The following is a 20,566-nucleotide window of genomic DNA, read 5'->3' as shown; positions in this document are numbered from 1 at the left end:
TGGGAAAAGGGCTAGGCCTTCAGAAAGTGTAGACGGGGGCTGGTTGAAGAGGAACTGTCAGTTACTTTAACCCTATTGATAGAATCATCAGTATTTCAGGTTGGACTAACAGGTCAGATATTTTGTAGGATACTAGATCCACAGAAGGTAAAAATATGGGGAAAAGGTTTTATGGTTAAGTAAACTAGGGAAATACAGTGTCTGAAAAAGTTAACCTATTTTCCTCATTGCTGAACTTCTCAGAGCCGTCAATTTATCAATGTTTATTTTAAAGTTCCAAAAATGGGCAGATACACTATTACAAAACTCTTGAACACACGGGCTCTTTTAGTCATATAATGTCTTGAAAGAACAGTGTTCCACAGAATACACTCGCAAAAGCCTCCTTTAAAAATATAGGTATTTCTACTTTTCAAAATTTTACTATTAGTGATTAGGCTTACCAAATATTGTGACACAAGGAAGGGAATTTTTATGGGCATACGTAATCCCTCTAGAAATGAATTATTTTTGGAAAATTGGTTTATGCATAGTATATTACCTGGTTGTTTAGTGAAATAAAATTTCTGAATCTGCAAAGGTGAGAAAAGGACTCTAAATCTTAGTAATTTAATCTATAGCAGCAAACATTTTCCCATTTATGTTTTGCAATGCTTTATTCTTGATTATGGAAGAGAAATGTTTGTGTAAAAGATTTGTTCTAAATATCCTGTAAAAAGGCTGAACTATTTAGAAGATGGCATGGTTAATTAGAATACAATTCTTGTCATATGTATTTCTCACAATTTAAGATCTCTGAGAAACCTCTAGCATCCTCAAAATTGAGAAGAAATTCAGTTAAAATCTTACTATTACAGTAACTTCCCATTATTTTTTTTCAAATTGCACTCAGAAGCAATGGAATTAATTATCTACATTTCTCTGGAGCTCCAGCTATCCCCACCTTTTATATGTGACAGCTTAGTGTGAGGTCTTCCCAGGTTCTGCCATCCCAGGTCGTGGTTCGAGTGATGGCCGTGGTTCCGATCTCTGTGCCGAGTGCTGTCCAGAGCTGGGATATGAGGGGTTAAGATGCTCTCAGTGACTGGGATGCAGATGCCTGGAGATGGTCAGATAATTAGTTAGACTTGTTCAGTTCTGTAAAGTGTGTTTTTTATCCAAGTATTCTCCTGACGTGAAGTATGAGGCCATGTATCTATCATCTATCTAGACTTGAGATCTCAATAGTTTGGACCTAAGCCAGGCTTTCTTGATTTCAGTCTTGTCAGTCTCATGACCAAGTGACCTTGGGCAAAAATAGGGATAAAAACAGAATTCCTTTCATAAAGTTACTGTGAATACACAGGAAGAGTTTAGAATAGTGACAGCGTGAAGTATTATCAAATCTTAGTAGCTTAAAACTGTCTGATCAGACATCTGTGTTCAGGATCAAGGTTCCTTTTTTAATCAAAAATAAAATCCCCATCTACACTGTAAACATCTCTAATGGGATGAGGTCTTCTTCCCTTCGCTTCTTGTCCAGGGTACTCTCAGTAGGACCAGGCCCACAGGTCAGGAACAAGTGTAGGAATATGAGCCTGATTATGATGTTTTGCATGACTAATTGTGTTCCTGATCATGTTCTGTAAGTATTTAATTGTTTACCATGTGTTGGAGGTTCTTCATTTCATCATCAATGCTGAACTGTCTGCCCATAAGGTCATTGAGATTGGCTGAAGGCCGAGTAATAGACTTCTGTGTTTCCTTTCAGAGGAAACAATCACTCTGTCAGCATTTGTGTGTGCCACAGTGTGGGGCTTTCAAAAAAGGACACTTTGCGTGTGAGAATCAAGCTATGAAATTGGTATGAAAATGAAAACAAACTCACAAGTGTACTGATGAATCACAGGTTTCTATCTTTGGTTCCTTTGCACATATCCACTTAAGTGTTCAGTGGAATATAACATCTAGCTATTTATATGCAACATTTCAACATGGCACATCCCAGGTCAGCATAGATTATAAATTACAGCAGGTGATCAGAGCCCAGGAAAACCAAGATTTGAGAGGGACAGTAAAGCACTCACCTGCAATGCAGGACACAAAGGTTTGATCCCTGGGTCAGGAAGATGCCCTGGAGAAGGGAATGCCTACCCACTCCAGTATTCTTGTCTGGGAAATACCATGGACAGAGGAGCCTGGCAGGCCCCAGTCTATGGGGTCGCAAAAAGTCAGACACAACTGAGAGACTAATACACACACACAAGGTAATCTTATACATTTCTAAACCCTGATCCCATTCCTGCCAGTTTGGAAGTCTCCTTACATTTTAGACGTATGACTAAGGAGAAGGCAGTATAACTAGGTATCCAGGTTTCCTACATGAAAGGAAAGAGGCCCATCAGCACCGAATGAGACCTTTACCATTATTGCAGCGGGTACCAGGACAACACATGCCATCTCTATGGCAGCGCTTCTTTTTCCTTCGACACACCATGCAGGCCGACGATCCTTGATGAGGACTGTGGCAGTACCTCCCAACTTCACATTCCTTATCACTGCTACAAGGGTAGGCCTGTCATGAAATAGAACAAGAACACCAAAAGCAAAGATTAGATCTTGTAAGCAAAAAGCTATTGCACCAAATCGTGATGGAAAATCAGAATATTTCCCTCCTCAAAGGAAATATTTAATAATGTTCTGAGCAGAGGTACTGCTGCTGCTGCTGCTAAGTCGCTTCAGTCGTGTCCGACCCTGTGCGACCCCAGAGACGGCAGCCCACCAGGCTCCCTCGTCCCTGGGATTCTCCAGGCAAGAACACTGGAGTGGGTTGCCATTTCCTTCTCCGATGCATGAAAGGGAAAAATGAAAGTGAAGTCACTCAGTCGTGTCCGACTCTTAGTGACCCCGTGGACTGCAGCCCACCAGGCTCCTCCGTCCATGGGATTCTCCAGGCAAGAACACTGGAGTGGGGTGCCATTGCCTTCTCCGGCAATCAATGTTTATAAAGCCCTTAATTAAGCAGAGGTACTACATAGTAACAATTACTTAATTAAGGGCTTTATAAACATTGATTGCCGAAGAAGGCAATGGCACCCCACTCCAGTGTTTTTGCCTGGAGAATCCCAGGGACGGGGGAGCCTGGTAGGCTGCCGTCTCTGGGGTCGCACAGAGTCGGACACGACTGAAGCGACTTAGCAGCAGCAGCAGCAAACATTGATTGCTGATGGTGATGACAAAGATAAAGTTGACAGTATCCATATGCTTTCAATGACACAACTTTGGGGTTAGGATTTAGATTTTATTTTGATTAGTAGAGCCCTAAAGTGTGACTCTGGAGGCTCAAAAAATAGCTGTAATTGTTATACTGCCAGTGATTTAAGGTATAAATGAAACGGCCTAGTCACTCTTTTTTTTACCCACTGAACTAGCATAAGGAGAAGGTTACATAAAGCAACAATGGGCTGTGCTAGCAGCTAAAATACATCTCCTGCCCATTTATGGAACAGATATTCTAAGAGTGTTTTCTCAGTTCAACACAAGGAGATGCTTCCAGAGAGTTTGAAGCAATGAAACTTTGGGAACAAAGAATTCAAGGAGCAGCATCTTCACTCCAAATTCAGTGATGAGCAGCAGTAGCATTCTGAGTGGTCAGAGCTTGCTAAACTCCAGTTATATCGTTATGTTCTCAGGAAACAAAAAAGCAGACTTGGAACATACAAAACAGCCCTACAGGCTACTTACACAGAAAGGACTTCTGTTCCTACATTTCTCTACCAAGTTGTTGATTCAGAAGGCTACTTAAGCAATGCCATATATTATCTCAAAAAATGCATTTATATATACACTCCAATTATATATTCCTTGTATCTAGGAAGTTACTGGAATGCTTAAAATATCCCTGTTTTCAGAGACTGAGAATTGAGAAATAGAAATATCACACCACACATCAAACTAACTCACATCTTGAGGCATGTTGACAGGGAGACTTACTTGGAAGTCTTTTTTATTGCTGTGGTATAGTATGTTTTTTTTCCTACTTTTCACAATAATGCATTTTTAAAATTGCAAAATAAAAAAATTTAAAAAGCAATATAGTTTTTAAGCAAGCATAAACGATAGGACTAGAAAACTACGGGATAAAGTTTTTGTGACTCTCAATTAGTGTGTTTTGAATGTTTTACTTTTGAAATGAGGTTGATGACTTGACCCTGCATGCACTGCTTCTCCCTTCCCCTCACCCCTCTCTTTCTTCCATCACCTTTTCTCCCTGGGCTTTCCTCCTGCGTATGTTTGCATGCGTTCAGACCCCTTGTGTTTTCTATTCAGATCTGATCATGTTAGAAAGAGGAAATAAGTGTGAAGTTGATGTGTGACTCTGGAAACTTTACATGTTATTTGATGAAAAAAGATAAACCTTTAACATCATTACAATTTACTTTTACCCTCAGAAGAGAACAGAAAATAGAAAAACCTCTAACTTCAGACTGAAAGTGTTCTTGAAGCATTGCACACTGGAAATGAAGCCAGATAAAACTATAAAATTAATTTGGATATTACTGTCCCATTCTGTAACTCCATCATTAGGCTTAAGAAAGAATCTGAATGAGCTTGAATTCAGAGTATCAGGCCACTTTTCAAGAGTCCAGGACTGATGAAAACAAAACAAACGTCACTTCCCGACTTGCTACACTCTTTTCCCCCTGAGCACTTTACTGCCTTCATATTTAAACCCATTAAGTTTAACTGAAATACACTTCACATGTTTCTGATTCATTTACATTTATTTCACCAAATAGTTTTGCAAGAAACATTTGATGTATCACAAGGCTTTGTTTTGTTTTTTTTCTTTTCTCAAAAATAGGACACGTTCTTTCAATGGAAGTAAACAGGCCACCTAAAACATCATGTGTAATTCAACTCAAACAATGACTCTTCAAGGGATTTTGAATATAGAGAAATACTTGATTCCATTCCTAAAAGAATAGCCTGTACGGTAGAAAGCAACTTGTTTTCTAAAAGTTGAAGTTCATTTATGCAGAAAATTAGAGAAGGCACATTATCATCTTCCTGTTCTCAGTTGGTGGGAAATACTTGATGGAAAATATTTGACACTGTTACAGAAAGCAGTATGCACAGTACTTTGTGAATGGGATCACAGTAAAATTCTCACCAATTTTTCAGAGGAGAGAGCAAAAATATTAGGCAGTTTTATTATATTTCAGTGTGTCTTTTATTGAACTAGAAATGGTATAGGCACAATAAGTATGCAGGAATTTTTTTTTTTAATGGAAGGTTATTGTTAATGTAAACTTGTCCTTGGAATGGAATCCCAGAACATAATATTAAGGGAAGTTCTTTGACAAAAATAAGTTTTTAATTATTAAAATACAAGGTTATATTACATAGCTTCTAGTATGCTTATGGAATTCCTGGCTCCAATAAACAGCATTTATATATGAATAAAATAAAGAGTAGATGAGAAAAATTGATTGAAACAAGTTATAGGGAAAGCAACTGATATTTGGGGACATGCTTTGTCTTCTGAAAATCAGTGTCCCTCAGGATGGATCTGGTCAGCAATAAAGTTTACTTGATGTAACCATTAGCAAGAAAATGCAGAACCAGGAGAAAACACGACTCTGACTGATTAAAAGGGATTCTCATATTTTTGGCCTAATGCATTATTTTTCAGGAAAGAGTTTTAAACTCAAGTATGAGGGTTCTACAGTTTGCTATTGAGTTTTTCCTGAACATTCAGTTTGGTTCCGTTGCTCAGTCATGTCCAACTCTTTGCGACCCCATGGACTGCAGTATGCCAGGCTTCTCCGTCCTACATTAGTCCCTTCTAACGTGTCTGGAAACGGTATCATATTAGGCAAGAGAGGGAGGGAGAGACAGAGAAGAAAAGCACGTAGTTCATATAGTTATGGAGAATCCTGAAGAAGTGATGACCTGTGGCAATTAACAAGCCCATTGAAGGGACTTACAGGGAGGGGAGAGGGAGGAGGGTTCAGGATGGGGAACACGTGTATACTTGTGGCAGATTCATGTTGATATATGGCAAAAGCAATACAATATTGTAAAGTTGAAAAATAAAAGTTTTAAAAAAAAAAAAGTGTCATTAAAAAACTTTCCTTTCCTTTGGCCCCCAAAGGTCCATTTAATGATGATTTTTCATTTGAGCACCTCAGTCTAAGTTTCCATTTAACAAAAATAATAATATGCATCTCTGGTTCTTATTTTATAAATGAGTAAGAAGACTGATTCTCTTCGCCTGATATGGAAATTATTAATAGTGAATTTCTTTGGCTCTTCATTCACTTGACTCTAAGTAAACAGTATAAGCAACAGTGACAGTCTGTGCGGATGTCTAGAAATCAAATGAAAGAATTAGAGACTTTATACATGCCTATCCTGTATTAATATTTCCAAAACTGAATCAGAATTCCAGTTCCCTGAGCATCCAGGAATACGCGCCTTCATGCAAAATCATTCATGACTTATCCTCAGTCACACTTAGGGGCTGAATTCATTTGCGAGACCTAATAATAGCAGAAGATAGGCCATAAATTAAGAAAGCATGAGAGCTGTCCCTGATCAAGCCAAAAAGCAGAGACGTTTTGACCAACCACCTCCCCCGCCTTTTAGACTAAAAATACGGTGGTTCCCATAAATAGAAGTGCCAGTTATCATTAGCATGATGCCATGGACTAAAATAAGAGTGAACACATTGGGCACAGCTTGAAAATAATGTCCATCAGAAGTGAGCATTTCTTGTTTAGTATAAAGGGTATTTTTTAACATCTGTTTACTCTGTACTAATCTGAAACCTTTCTTTACAGTTTTAGCAACGAAGTGAAGAGAGGTTAAGTAACTTCTGCAAATAAGTCTTATGAGCTCAGCGGCAGAAAAGTTGGGGATCAGAGCCCTGCCCTGGGTTGCAGACCTCACTGTAAGGTGTCACAACTGATCTTTTAATGACTGTTAATGCACACATAGAAAAGGTATTTGAATGGTGACCAGTGTGCTGAATTTAGAGATTAGGAAAATAAACTTGGCCACTTCTCTTTCTAGAAGCCTCCAAATACCAACAGCATGTCCTGCTGCAGCTGTTGGAAAAACAGAATACTGGCAGAAAACACTGACAAGACTATAAACAGCGTTTCCTCTTTCCATCTTTTTGACAACCGTTTTATGGCTGTTTAAATTCAGTGTAACCAGAGTTATAAGCAAAATCCCATCATGCAAATAATGATAAATAATATTCTAATGAATAAGATAAAATGTTACTGCATCTTCTTAAACTAATTGAGCCTCTTTTTTCCCCTATTATTCTTAAAACTGCAGAAAGAAAAGGCTTATTAAATCAAGACTTAGATTTAGGGCCGAGTATATTTTTTTTTACTTTTCAATTGCTGCCCATCCCTTACAGCCTTCTCCGCAGCACCCCCCCCAACCAATGCAACAGTGAAGTGATTATGAAATGAGAAGTGTTTCAGGTATCTCAGCAGCACTGAGTACTTTTTATAGACCTTTTGCCACAAGTAAAACCTTAGTTTAACTCCCAAGCTTTCAAAACAGTGACATTGTTCCTGTTTAATAAAGGGGGAAAAAAGGAAGAGAGAAACATCACAAAGTTTTCATGTGGGCGAGCCACCCATCCGGATTCTTGCAAGAGCGTCCCAGTTTTGTTGTTGTTTTACTCGGGACAATCCTTTGTCCCTGCAAGCACTGTTTGTAACAATCTTGGAAGTTTTCTGGAGCCAGAAAAACATCATCAGCTTGGGCAGGCAGAAGAAAGCCTGAAGGGGGACAACCCAGCTGTGGGAATGAAAAACATTTGAAGCAAGTGGACAGAGGGAGGTGGCCGAAAGGGCTGGGGACTAGAACGTGTCTGAGGGCTTAAAGAGAACACGGCGAAGGGTTGGCGAGTGCGCTTGGGAAACCAGATCAGACTGGCTTCCTCTCAGTCCTTAGGGAAAAGATTAATTTCCCTTGTCATGACATTATGCATGATACAGCTATATTTCAATGAGCATGCAAAATATGCTACTCTTTAAAGTGGTCATTTCAGACTCATACCCTAACATTGTAACTGCAGGAGGTGCAGGGAAATATAACTCAATCTGTGCAATTGTACACTTCATGCCAAAGGCTAGGCAATTGGATCGTTTCCTTTGTCCACAATTACCTCTAGGGGACAGGGGTTTACTAGATGCATCTTTGAGGATTCCTGAACCGCATCTTTGAGGATTCCTGAACCTAAGGCCAGGAGAAATGAGCTGTATTAACTTTGAGGGGAAATTTTCAGATATTTCATGATATTCTGGATGTGTACCATAGTTTCTTAAGGCAGCTGCTTGGATATTCCTTTAGTATTCAATAATTACTTATTCAGCTTTTATTTATTGAACTCCCAACTATAATACAGAAACTAAAAACTATATTCTGTGATCTGCAAATCATTGCACCTAAAATAATTTTGAAAAACATGCATCATCGCATGCATTTGATGGGTAAAATGTTTCAGTGTAAGTTTGTTTTATTAATATAAATGTTAAACATTTTATAGATGAAGTTCACAGTAATTTGTCATGATTCAATAAAATATTGCCCAATGCAGCCTGATCCTAAAGTAAATTGCAATGTATTTATTAGTAGATATTCTTCCTTGAGAAAGATAATCTTACAAAACATTCAATTAAATGTTAAAATGAACAAGTCATCACAACAGTTTTGAATGTTCTATATTCAGAACTTTGCAACTAGAGCCAAGACTCACTTAAAAAAAAAAAAAAGAATGATAAGGACGTTTAAAGTGATGAAGGATACGTAAATTGATCAAAAAGAAAAACCTACAACCAAGAATACCAAGTAAGGCTCTTATTCAGGCTCTCACTCAGATTTGACAAGAAATCAAAAGCTTTACAGATAAGAGAATTCAGCACCACCAAATCAGCTTCACAACAAAAGCTAAAGGAACTTTTCTAGGCAGGGGAAAAAAAGAGGCCACAACTAGAAAGATGAAAATCACAAATGGGAAAGCTGGTAAATGTACAGTAAAAGTAGGAAATCACCCACACACAAATATGATATCAAAATCAGCAAGCATGAGAATAGGAAAGCACAAATGCAAGAAATGAGAAACACATTTGAAATTAAGAGACCAGCAACTTAAAACAACTGTGTGTGTGTGTGTGTGTGTGTGTGTGTAGACTGCTATATCAAAACCTCATGGGAACTGTAAACCAAAAAACTACAATAGATAGACACACAAAAAAGAAAAATCAATGCAAACACAACTCTATAGAGTATCAGATTGTCATCAAACCATAAGAAGAGCACAAAAAGAAGGGAAGAACAAAGACCTACAATAACAAATCCAAAACAGGTTTTTAAATGGCAATAAGAACATATATGTTGATAATTACCTTAAATATAAATGGATTAAATGCTCTAACCAAAAGAAATAGACTGGCTGGCTGGTTACGAAAACAAGTTTCATATATATGCTGCCTACACGAGACCTACTTCAGGCTCAGGGGCACATACAGACTGAAAGTGAGGAGATGGAAGAAGGTATTCCATGCAAATGGGAATCAGAAGAAAGCTGGAGTAGCAATACTCATATCAGACAAAATGGACTGTAAAGACTGTTACAAAAGATAAGGATAACATAATATATAGTGATCAAGGGATCAATCCAAGAAGAGAAGAGAAGGAAAGAAAGTGCCTTTCTGTGTTTAGAATGTCCTGATCAATCACTAAGGATACTTTGTTAAACCAGTATTCTGAATTCTATTTTAGTTTGCCAACAAAAGTTTTTTTTTTTTTTTTTTTTTTTTTTACCTCTGACTAATGCAGTGTATCAGGATTTGGAATGTGTGGCAGTTTTGCCTTTTCATACTGTTCATGAGGTTATAAATGAAAGAATACTAAAGTGGTTTTCCATTCACCTCTCCAGTGGAACACGTTTTGTCAGAACTCTCCACCATGACCCGTCCATCTTGGGTGGGCCTACATGGCATGGCTCATAGTTTCACTGAATTAGACAAGGTTGTGATCCATGTGATTAATTTTCTGTAATTAGTTAACATTGGTTAGTTTTCTGTAATTGTGGTTTTCATTCTGTCTGCCCTTTAACGGATAAGGATAAGAGGCTTGTAGAAGCTTCCTGATGGGAGGGACTGGCTGTGGGGGAATCTGGGTCTTGCTCTGATGGGCTAGACCATGCTCAGTAAATCTTTAACCCAATTTTATGTTGATGGGTGGTACATTACACTGAAAGATGAACTCCCAGGTCCGTAGGTGCCCAGTATGCTACTGGAGAAGAGTGGAGAAATAACTCCAGAAAGAATGAAGGGATGGAGCCAAAGCAAAAACAGCGCCCAGTTGAGGATGTGTCTGGTGATGGAAGTAAAGTCTGATGCTATAAAGAGCAATATTGGTTAGGAACCTGGAATATTAGGGCCATTAATCAAGGTAAGTTGGAAGTGGTCAAACAGAAGATGGCAAGAGTGAACATTGATTTTAGGATCAGTGAACTAAAATGGACTGGAATGGGTGAATTTAATTCAGGTGACCATTATATCTATTACTGTGGGCAAGAATCCCTTAGAAGAAATGAAGTAGCCTTCATAGTCAACCAAAGAGTCCGAAATGCAGTACAGTCCTAAAAATGACAGAATTATCTCTCTCCGTTTCCAAGGCAAACCATTCAATATCACAGTGATCCAAGTCTATGCCCCAACCACTAATGCCAAAGAAACTGAATGGTTCTATGAAGACCTACAAGACTTTCTAGAACTAACACCAAAAAAATGTCCTTTTCATCATAGGGGACTGGGATGCAAAAGTAGGAAATCAAGAGATACATAGACTAACAGGCAAGTTTGGCCTTGGAGTACAAAATGAAGCAGGGCAAAGGCCAACAGAATTTTGCCAAGAGAATGCACTGATCATAGAAAACACTCTCTTGCAACAACGCAAGAGATGACTCTACACAAGGACATCACCAGATGGTCAATACATAAATCAGATTGATTATATTTTTTGCAGCCAAAGATGGAGAAGCTCTGTACAGTCAGTAAAACCAAGACCAGGAGCTGACTGTGGCTCAGATCATGAACACCTTATTGCCAAATTCAGACTTAAACCGACGAAAGTAGGGAAAACCACTAGACCATTCAGGTATGACCTAAATCAATTCCCTTTTGATTATACAGTGGAAGGGACAAATAGATTCAAGGGATTAGGTCTGATAGACAGAGTGCCTGAAGAACTATGGACAGAGGAGGTTCATACCATTGTATAGGAGGTAGTGATAAAAACCATGCCCAAGAAAAAAAATGCAAAAAGGCAAATGGTTGTCTGAGGAGGCCTTACAAATAGCTTAGAAAAGAAGAGAAGCAAAAGGGAAAGAAGAAAAGGAAAGATACACCAATCTGAATGCAGAGTTACAAAGAATAGAAAGAGATAAGAAAGCCTTCCTCAGTGATCAATGCTGAGAAATAGAGGAAAACAATAGGATGGGAAAAACTAGAGATCTCTTCAAGAAAATTAGAGATACCAAGGTTACATTTCATGCAAAGATGGGCACAATAAAGGATAGAAATAGTATTGACCTTACAGAAGCAGAAGATATTAAGAATAGATGGCAAGAATACATAAAAGAACTATACAAAACAGATCTTAATGACCCAGATAACCATGATGGTGTAATCACTCACCCAGAGCCAGACATCCTGGTGAGTGAATTCAAGTGGGCCTTAGGAAGCATCACTATGAACAAAGCTAGTGGAGGTGATGGAATTCCAGCTGAGCTCTTTCAAATCCTGAAAGATGATGCTGTGAAAGTGCTGCATCCAATATGCCAGCAAATTTGGAAAACTCAGTAGTGGCTACAAGACTGGAAAAGGTCAGTTTTCATTCCAATCCCAAAGAAGGGCAATGCCAAAGAATGTTCAAACTACCAAACAATTGCACTCATCTCACACGCTAGCAATGTAATGCTCAAAATTCTCCAAGTGAGGCTTCAACAGTACATGAACCACATATGTGTAGATGTTCAAGCTGGATTTAGAAAAGGCAGAGGAACCAGAGATCAAATTGCCAACATCCATTGGATCACAGAAACAGCAAGAGAGTTCTAGAAAAATATCTGCTTCACTGACTACACTAAAGCCTTTGCCTATGTGGATCACAACAAACTGTGGAAAATTCTTCAAGAGATGAGAATAACAGACCACCTTATCTGCCTCCTGAGAAATCTGTATGCAGGTCAAGAAGCAACAGTTAGATCCAAACATGGAATGACGGATTGCTTCCAAACTGGGAAAGGAGTACATCAAGGCATTTATTGTCACCCTGCTTATTTAACTTCTATGCAGAGTACATCATGTGAAATGCTTGGCTGGATGAAGCACAAGCTGGAATCAAGACTGCCAGGAGAAATATCATATCCCGATGACACAACTCTTATGGCAGAAAGTGAAGAGAAACTAAAGAGCCTCTTGATGAAAGTAAAAGAGGAGAGTGAAAAAGCTGGCCTAAAACTCAACATACAAAAAACTAAGATCATAGCATCCGGTCCCATCACTTCATGACAAATGGATGGGGAAACAATGGAAACAGTGACAGACTTTATTTTCTTGGGCTCCAAAATCACTGTGAATGGTGATTGTAGCCATGAAATGAAAAGAAGCTTGCTCCTTCAAGAAAAGCTTTGACTAACATAAACAGCATATTAAAAAGCTGAGATGTTACTTTACCGACAAAGGTCCATCTAGTCAAAGCTATGGTTTTTCCGGTGGTCATGTATGGTTGTGAGAGTTGGACCATAAAGAAAACTGAGCACTGAAGAATTGATTTTTTTGAACTGTAGTGTTGGAGAAGACTCTTGAGAGTCCCTTGGACTGCAAGGAGATCAAACCAGTCAATTCTAAAGGAAATCAATCCTGAATATTCATTGGAAGGACTGATGCTAAAGCTGAAGCTCCAATACTTTAGCCACCTGATGTGAATAACCGACTTCTTAGAAAAGACCCTGATGCTGGGAAAGATAGAAGGTGGGGGAGAAGGGCACAACAGAGGATGAGATAGTTGGCTGGCATCACCATCTTGACAGAAATGAGTTTGAGCAAGCTCTGCGAGTTGGTGATGGATAGGGCACCCTGCTGTGCTGCATGAGGTTGCAAAATGTCAGATAAGACTAAAGGACTGAACTGAATTCAACTGTTTTCCTTTTTTCTCCCCATAAAATAGCAAAAGACTTATTGTAAACACAGGCATTTTCCCAGACAATTTTAAGGAAAAGAACCATGGAAGGTGAAGATCTGGAAATTGATTCCCTAAAACAATCATGCTTTGCACACTGTGGAAAACCTTTGGATACCTTTTACACATACTCATTTTAAGACTAAGTTTGTAAGACATTTGATTTTTTTTATATAAAAGTTCAGAATTTAGAGAATTTCTACTAATACTTCCTGGATTATAAATTAGGAATGCTAGGTTTCTGGCAAGGGTTCATTAACCTCCCCAGTGTTCAGAAAGCCTCACTTAAATCCTAAGAAACAATAATTTTGTGAAATAAATGCAGGGTCCTCTCCCACTTCAGTTCTTCACCCTGTTCTCTGTATGGCATTAAGTAGAAAAGAGATTCTAAGGAATTCCCCGCTTCCAACACAGACCACATTCTCAACAGCACTGTGTGTTTTTTCTGCTGTTGATCAGGGGTGAATGGAAAGAGGAACCCTTCTTTATGGTCTCAGGACCTGAGAAATCTAAACCATCTTGTTAACCTGGCTTTTATTTTGCTGGTTTTAGGCCATTTCCCCCTCATTTGGAATATATAGTGCAGAACACATCTATCCCTGTTCAAAAAGCATTTCCAGAGTGCTTTTATAGCAGTGGCTAGAGCCCTTTATACTCCATATGTAATCATAAAGCCGTTTGTAATTCTGCAGTTGGTTCCATATAACTGTCCTATCCAAAACAGCAAAAGAAATTCCACAATTTTGCATTTTCTTTTAAATCCAGGATCAAATGTCTGTAATATATAATTTTCATTGTAGCCTTTCAGATTTACCTGACCTCATGACCTGTAGCAAAGTAATATGGTAGGAAGAAATTTGGAGTTATACTGAAGTTTGAATTATGCATTCACAATTAATTTGTTGTTACAAGTTATTTAACTGAGTCTCAGTTTCTTCCTTGGTAAGATGGAAATAATCCCTACCTTCAGCAGCATTTCCCCCTGTTTGTTGTTTAGCTGCCAAGTTATGTCTGAGTCTCTTGTGACCCCATGGACTATAGCTCACCAGGCTCCTCTGTTCATGGAATTTTTCAGGAAGAAGACTACAGCGGGTTACCATTTCTTCTCCTGGGGATCTTCCTGACCCAGGGATCAAACCCATATCTCCTTCATTGGCAGGTGGATTCTTTACCACTGAGCCACCAGGGAGCCCTTCCCCTTCCTTAACTAATCTTAAAAATCACATTGGGTTTCTTTAAAAACAACTTATCCTTCACGGACTACCCATAGAGGCTAATTCTGTAGAACTAGATGTGGTCCAGGAATCTTTATTTTTAATGAATACTGTCCTGGTAATTATATGTTAAGGTAAGATAGGGAAACACTGCTTTACAGAATTGCTGCAAAAATTACAGATGCTTTTGTACATGTATTACACTGACAATGTCTGGTCTACATGAGATACGGACTCCATAGTGTTCCAGATAGACATGAATATAAGGTAGAGATTGGTTCCCTAACATCAGCATGAATCTAAGTAAGAGACGCACTAACAACAACAACTATTTCCACACAGGTTTATCCTCTGTGCTAGGACGTAGCCACTGTGCTTAGGGGTGGCTTAAGAATTTCTAAAACTGTATGATAAAGTAAAGTAACATATAACACAGCAGTGCATTTGGGAGAAACACAGTGTAGACTCAGAGCTGTCAACACACCCCTTATGGCGGGCTGGCTTTATATCCTCATGTGGTGTCCACCTGGTTCTGGTTGACAGCACGTGGCTTTGCAGTTTTCTCTGCATCGTGTGTCCTGTTGGTCTTTACAAAACAAGTACTCTTCCTCCCCACATCAAGTATGATAAATAGATGACATATGATTTTATTATTATTTTCTATTTCTTTGTATAGCATCAGATTTTCCTTTCTAATGAAACGCACATTGAAAATTCAAATATTGATGTCCAGGTAGATATGAAAACATTCTTTCAAACTGCTGTTTCAAACAGTCTTTATGATGATAGAATAGGTCAGTGTTGGTAAATATTTCTGCACCCCCAGTGTAAACACTTGTGAATTTTAAATGTTTCAAGAGTTGGGGTCATTTTTCACTTATAATATAATATATATAATATATATAATATATATATATAATATATATAATATAATATAATTTCACTTATAATTTTCACATATAATATCATAATTTCATAGAAATGAAAATCCTATGGAGGTGTGTGTGTATGTGTATGTACATAAGTTACCTTGCCTTCTTGCCTTCTCTTGGGAAGATATACTCAAGAAACACACATCAAAATTTATCAGTGGGAATGTGGACAGGGTTGTTGAGAACAAAAAAAAAGGAACATTTAGTTTCCATATAAATGCTTTTTTAACATTTTATAATATGTGATGGGTACATGTATTAATATTAACATAATTTTTAAAAGATCTACAGTTAATAGGCCCCATAGAACACACCAAAGCAGAAGCTTGACTATAACTAAGCCATTTCTTTTAAGGGTCTTGAGCATCCTCAAATTTTGGCAACTATGAGGGTCCCTGGAACCAATTCCCTGTGAATACTGATGAACAACTGTAATATTATGAGATTCAAAGTGAAATTTTTTACTCCTTGCTAATTTATGCCTCATGTTTTTCATATTAGGAAGGCTTGGAAGAACTTGGATTTCCTAAAGCCAGGGTTTCTTGCAAGAGTATCAAGAATACAGATTGAAGTTTCTTGATTAAAAATTTTCTCTTTTGTTTCATAAATGTTTATCTTATTAGCAGAATCAATCAATGCAACATTCAAATTATATATATATATATGCAAATATATATAATATATATATATTATATTCAAATATAATTTGAATGTTGCATTGATGGTGTTTTAATTTTTAATATATATATACACACAGACATACATACTCACATATAAACAATCCATTGTCCCAACAATTATTTAATTGAGCTAATGTTTATTGTCTTGGCTCATATAATTTAATATATAATGTACAAACTTTATGCTTCTCTAATCTCATTTGATTCTCCTTTATTCTTCTAAGAATCAGGTTAGACCAATAGTCAAATAGCCACTTGCCATATTCTATTCTGACTTTGATGCAACAGTTGATGGAAGCTGATAAAACTGAAAATATTGCTGTTTTACTTGGGAAGATGGAAAAAGCACAGCAAAATATAACACTCAATATTCATTGGTAGTGAAAATACTCAAATTCTGTTTAAGAAAGGAACTACTTGAAAAAAAAAAGAACTACTTGAAGCTCCTTATAAATATTTCTCAAAAATATAAAATGTTACCATTTAAATTTAGAGTCATAAATCAGAAAGCAGGCAGCATTTTATCCTCTAGATATTCTACGGGGAGAAGCAATCATTTGAGATAAAGCATGGCCCTAGATGATCCAGAATATTGGAATAAGAGATTTACTCAATAGCAATAACCACAGAGATTAGATTGAAACCTAAGAAACCTTTTAATTAAAAGAGTAAGATGAAGAGGTAATTCACAACTCTGCCTAAGTAACTCAGTGTATTTCTGCCTTTGCCATTTGGAGGAAAACAGTAAGTGCGTGAAGAGTCTATGGAGGGACTAAGATACAAGTTATAGGTGCAATGGGATAAAGACTTCAACTCTTGCACTTTGGATGAGTTACTGAGAGATAAATTTGTATGTTACTAAGAGAAAGGAATAGGAGTTATAGCATCAGTTATTTCACCATACTTATTCTTTCCCAGTTTCTAGTTTTTTTCTTTAGGTTGTTTACATACCTGATACATACATAACCTGTAAAATATGTAAAGATCTATGCTACATATCTGTCTCATTTTTATTAACTTGGAATGTTTAGTTGGTAAGGCAGATCTCACATGGAAGTTCTTCATGCAAAGAGCACTCTACATACTCCCATGTCATCATTTCTGGGTTCCAAAGATCCAAACAATGTTTCAGTTAGAGTTTGAGTTAGTCTAAAAGACTCTAATATAATCATATGGTTAAATCATCCAGGAAAATTATTACCTGAGTTTCTGTAAGATGAAATTATAATATATAATGATACTCATCTATTTCAGACATTCACAAGATGATTGGATTGAAAAGCCCCAACCGGGAGAGTTTTAGTGTCAGATAATAGCAATTATATGACTACATGATGTTTATTAATAAAATTCTTCAAAAAATAGTCAGTATTTTAATACACATGTGGTTCTTCTCAGCTTTCTACCCTCATGACCAAATTTAAACTCTTATTATGTAGAAGAAGAAAAAGGAGGTTAACACATAAACAGTCTACTTCTAGTGAGCAATATGGCATAGAGCAAAACATCACTCATTAGCTTATAATCTCTTGTCAAAAAATTCTATGTAAATGCTTTTCTTGAGATGGGAAAGGTAGGAAATTATGAGCCAGATGACAGATACTTTGGTTTGTGTGATCTTTGTGTTCAAACCTCAGCCTCAGAAATGCGGTTCATTTAGTGATGACATATTCAATGTGTCAGTAATCTCAAAGAAAACACATAGAAGACATTAATCCCCCAAACCACACGCATCTCAATACATCTACTTGGTGTGCTGACCAGGACCTTCTCAGTAGTTCAGGAGAGGTCAGATGATTTGTTACTAGATGAAAGAAATGAAATCCCGTCTCAGGCTCAGATCAGTTCCCCCTTCATCCTATTGGTTTTTCTAAACTGTGCAAACTGTGCAAAGAGTAGGCTCCTATGTATTTCTGCTGCTTCTTTTGTCGGCCCGTGTTCATTACTAAGGATCCCCAGATGTGCTGGCACCGGACTCTTTTAACACCTCTGTGTCTGGCATCACATTCCAGCAGGATTTTCAGCAACTATGGGGCTTTAACATGTGAGCTGGAGGAGGGAGAGTGTGAAAGAGAAGTGGAGTGCAGGATCACCCCAGAGATTGGGGTAGATAATGTACTGCCTCAGCACAACTCCTCAAGTGCTGTTTCGGTCAGAAGGAAGTCTAGACAAACAAATCAAACAAAATTATTAATTAGCCAAATGGCTAATAGAGTTTTTGATACAACTTTGCTAGGGTCAATCTGAAATCTTACACTTTTTTTTTTTTTCAGATTTTTTCCCTGCTCATATCCAACGGTAAAGTATTGCTGGCATTATGTTTGAGATGCTATCTGAAATCTATCCCATTTACTTTGGTTTGCCTGGTTTACCCAAACCAGGCGATTTTGTTTCAATAAAGACGAGCAGAAAATATTTCTCTTCTTAGCATGGCATTCTGATCCCTATTTACCCCCTATACTATATAATATATGCCAGAAATAAGGGGCTGCTTGCCCATCCCTTAGCCACACACCCCCATGTCTATGCATTAGCAGACGTTTTTCCTCTGCTGTGTGACTACCTTTCCTCCACTCACTTCATCATCAGAATAATTCCAACTCATTCAAAGATGATATCCAGAAAGTGCTGCACTCAGTATCACAGCAAATTTGGAAAATTCATCAGTGGCCACAGGACTGGAAAAGGTCAGTTTTCATTCTAATCCCAAAGAAAGGCAATGCCAAAGAATGCTCAAACTACCGCACAATTGCACTCATCTCACATGCTAGTAAAGTAATGCTCAAAATTCTCCAAGCCAGGCTTCAGCAATATGTGAACCATGAACTTCCTGATGTTCAAGCTGGTTTTAGAAAAGGCAGAGGAACCAGAGATCAAATTGCCAACATATGCTGGATCATCGAAAAAGCAAGAGAGATCCAGAAAAACATCTGTTTCTGCTTTATTGACTATGCCAAAGCCTTTGACTGTGTGGATCACAATAAACTGTGGAAAATTCTGAAAGAGATGGGAATGCCAGACCACCTAACCTGCCTCTTGAGAAACCTATATGCAGGTCAGGAAGCAACAGTTAGAACTGGACATGGAACAACAGACTGGTTCCAAACAGGAAAAGCAGTATGTCAAGGCTATATATTGTCACCCTGCTTATTTAACTTACATGCAGAGTACATCATGAGAAATGCTGGGCTGGAGGAAGCACAGGCTGGAATCAAGATTTCTGGGAAAAAATATCAATAACCTCAGATATGCAGATGACACCACCCTTACGGCAGAAAGTGAAGAGGAACTAAAAAGCCTCTTGATGAAAGTGAAAGAGGAGAGTTAAAAAGTTGGCTTAAAGCTCAACATTCAGAAAACTAAGACCATGGCATCTGCTCCCATCACTTCATGGCAAATAGATGGGGAAACAATGGAAACAGAAGCTGACTTTATTTTTCTGGGCTCCAAAATCACTGCAGATGGTGACTGCAGCCATGAAATTAAAAGACGCTTACTCTTTGGAAGGAAAGTTAAGACCAACCTAGACATTATATTAAAAAGCAGAGACATTACTTTGTCACAAACGTCCATCTAGTCAAGGCTATGGTTTTTCCAGTGGCCATGTATGGATGTGAGAGTTGGACTGTGAAGAAAGTTGAGTGCCGAAGAATTGATGCTTTTGAACTGTGGTGTTGGAGAAGACTCTTGAGAGTCCCTTGGACTGCAAGGAGATCCAACCAGTCCCGTCCTAAAGGAGATCAGTCCTGGGTGTTCATTGGGAGGACTGATGTTGAAGCTGAAACTCCAATACTTTGACCACCTGATGCGAAGAGCTGACTCATTTGAAAAGACCCTGATACTGGGAAAGATTGAGGGCAGGAGGAGAAGGGGACAACAGAGGATGAGGTGGCTGGCTGGCATCACTGACTCGATGGACGTGAGTCTGAGTGAACTCCAGGAGTTGGTGATGGACAGGGAGGCCTGGTGTGCTGCGGTGCATGGGGTCACAAAGTGTCGGACATGACTGAGTGACTAAACTGAACTGAACTTCATTTTGGGGAAAATTTTTGGCCTGGCTTCTCACCCCCCAGCTAATTTGGATATCCAGTTTAACCGGCCTTCTGCTAACACCTCATGCTTATTTCTACTGTGTTGTTTATAGATCCTGTTCTGTTAAGTTATTCTTTTGCCTTTTTTATGATCTTTGATCATGGAAATTATATTTCCCCATGGACACATAATGAAGTAAGTTAGTTTTCTGCATTTTGTCTGGTAATGAATTAATGAATGAGATATTGTTGCAATAGTGGTTTGAAATTTGTACCACTGAGTGCTCACATAAGTACCCATAAGAAGACGTTAAAAAGAAGTATTTTGAAAATCAAGAGATGGTTTTGTATATATTTTGAAATAGATTTTTTAAAAATCAGCTAAGTCCTACATAAATTATTTGTAACCTATAACTTTTTAACTAAGAACCTCATATGTGTTTATAAAAAGA

General features: G+C 38.0%; 1 protein-coding gene across 2 annotated transcripts in view; it reads right to left on the bottom strand.

Annotated features, from left to right (window-relative positions):
• Window positions 1–20,566, bottom strand: part of DKK2 (dickkopf WNT signaling pathway inhibitor 2) — a 132,632-nt gene that overhangs the window by 5,933 nt on the left and 106,133 nt on the right. For both annotated transcript variants that reach the window (NM_001082615.1, XM_059887637.1), the window contains exons 2-3: window positions 2,404–2,554; window positions 944–1,099 (exon numbers count right to left, since the gene is read on the bottom strand). In NM_001082615.1, coding sequence (NP_001076084.1) covers window positions 944–1,099; window positions 2,404–2,554 — 307 coding nt within the window. The remainder of the gene's footprint in view (window positions 1–943; window positions 1,100–2,403; window positions 2,555–20,566) is intronic.

This window comes from Bos taurus, chromosome 6 (assembly GCF_002263795.3).
Source record: "Bos taurus isolate L1 Dominette 01449 registration number 42190680 breed Hereford chromosome 6, ARS-UCD2.0, whole genome shotgun sequence".
NCBI classification, from domain to species: domain Eukaryota; kingdom Metazoa; phylum Chordata; class Mammalia; order Artiodactyla; family Bovidae; genus Bos; species Bos taurus.
This window is presented reverse-complemented; position numbering and strand designations above follow the sequence as displayed.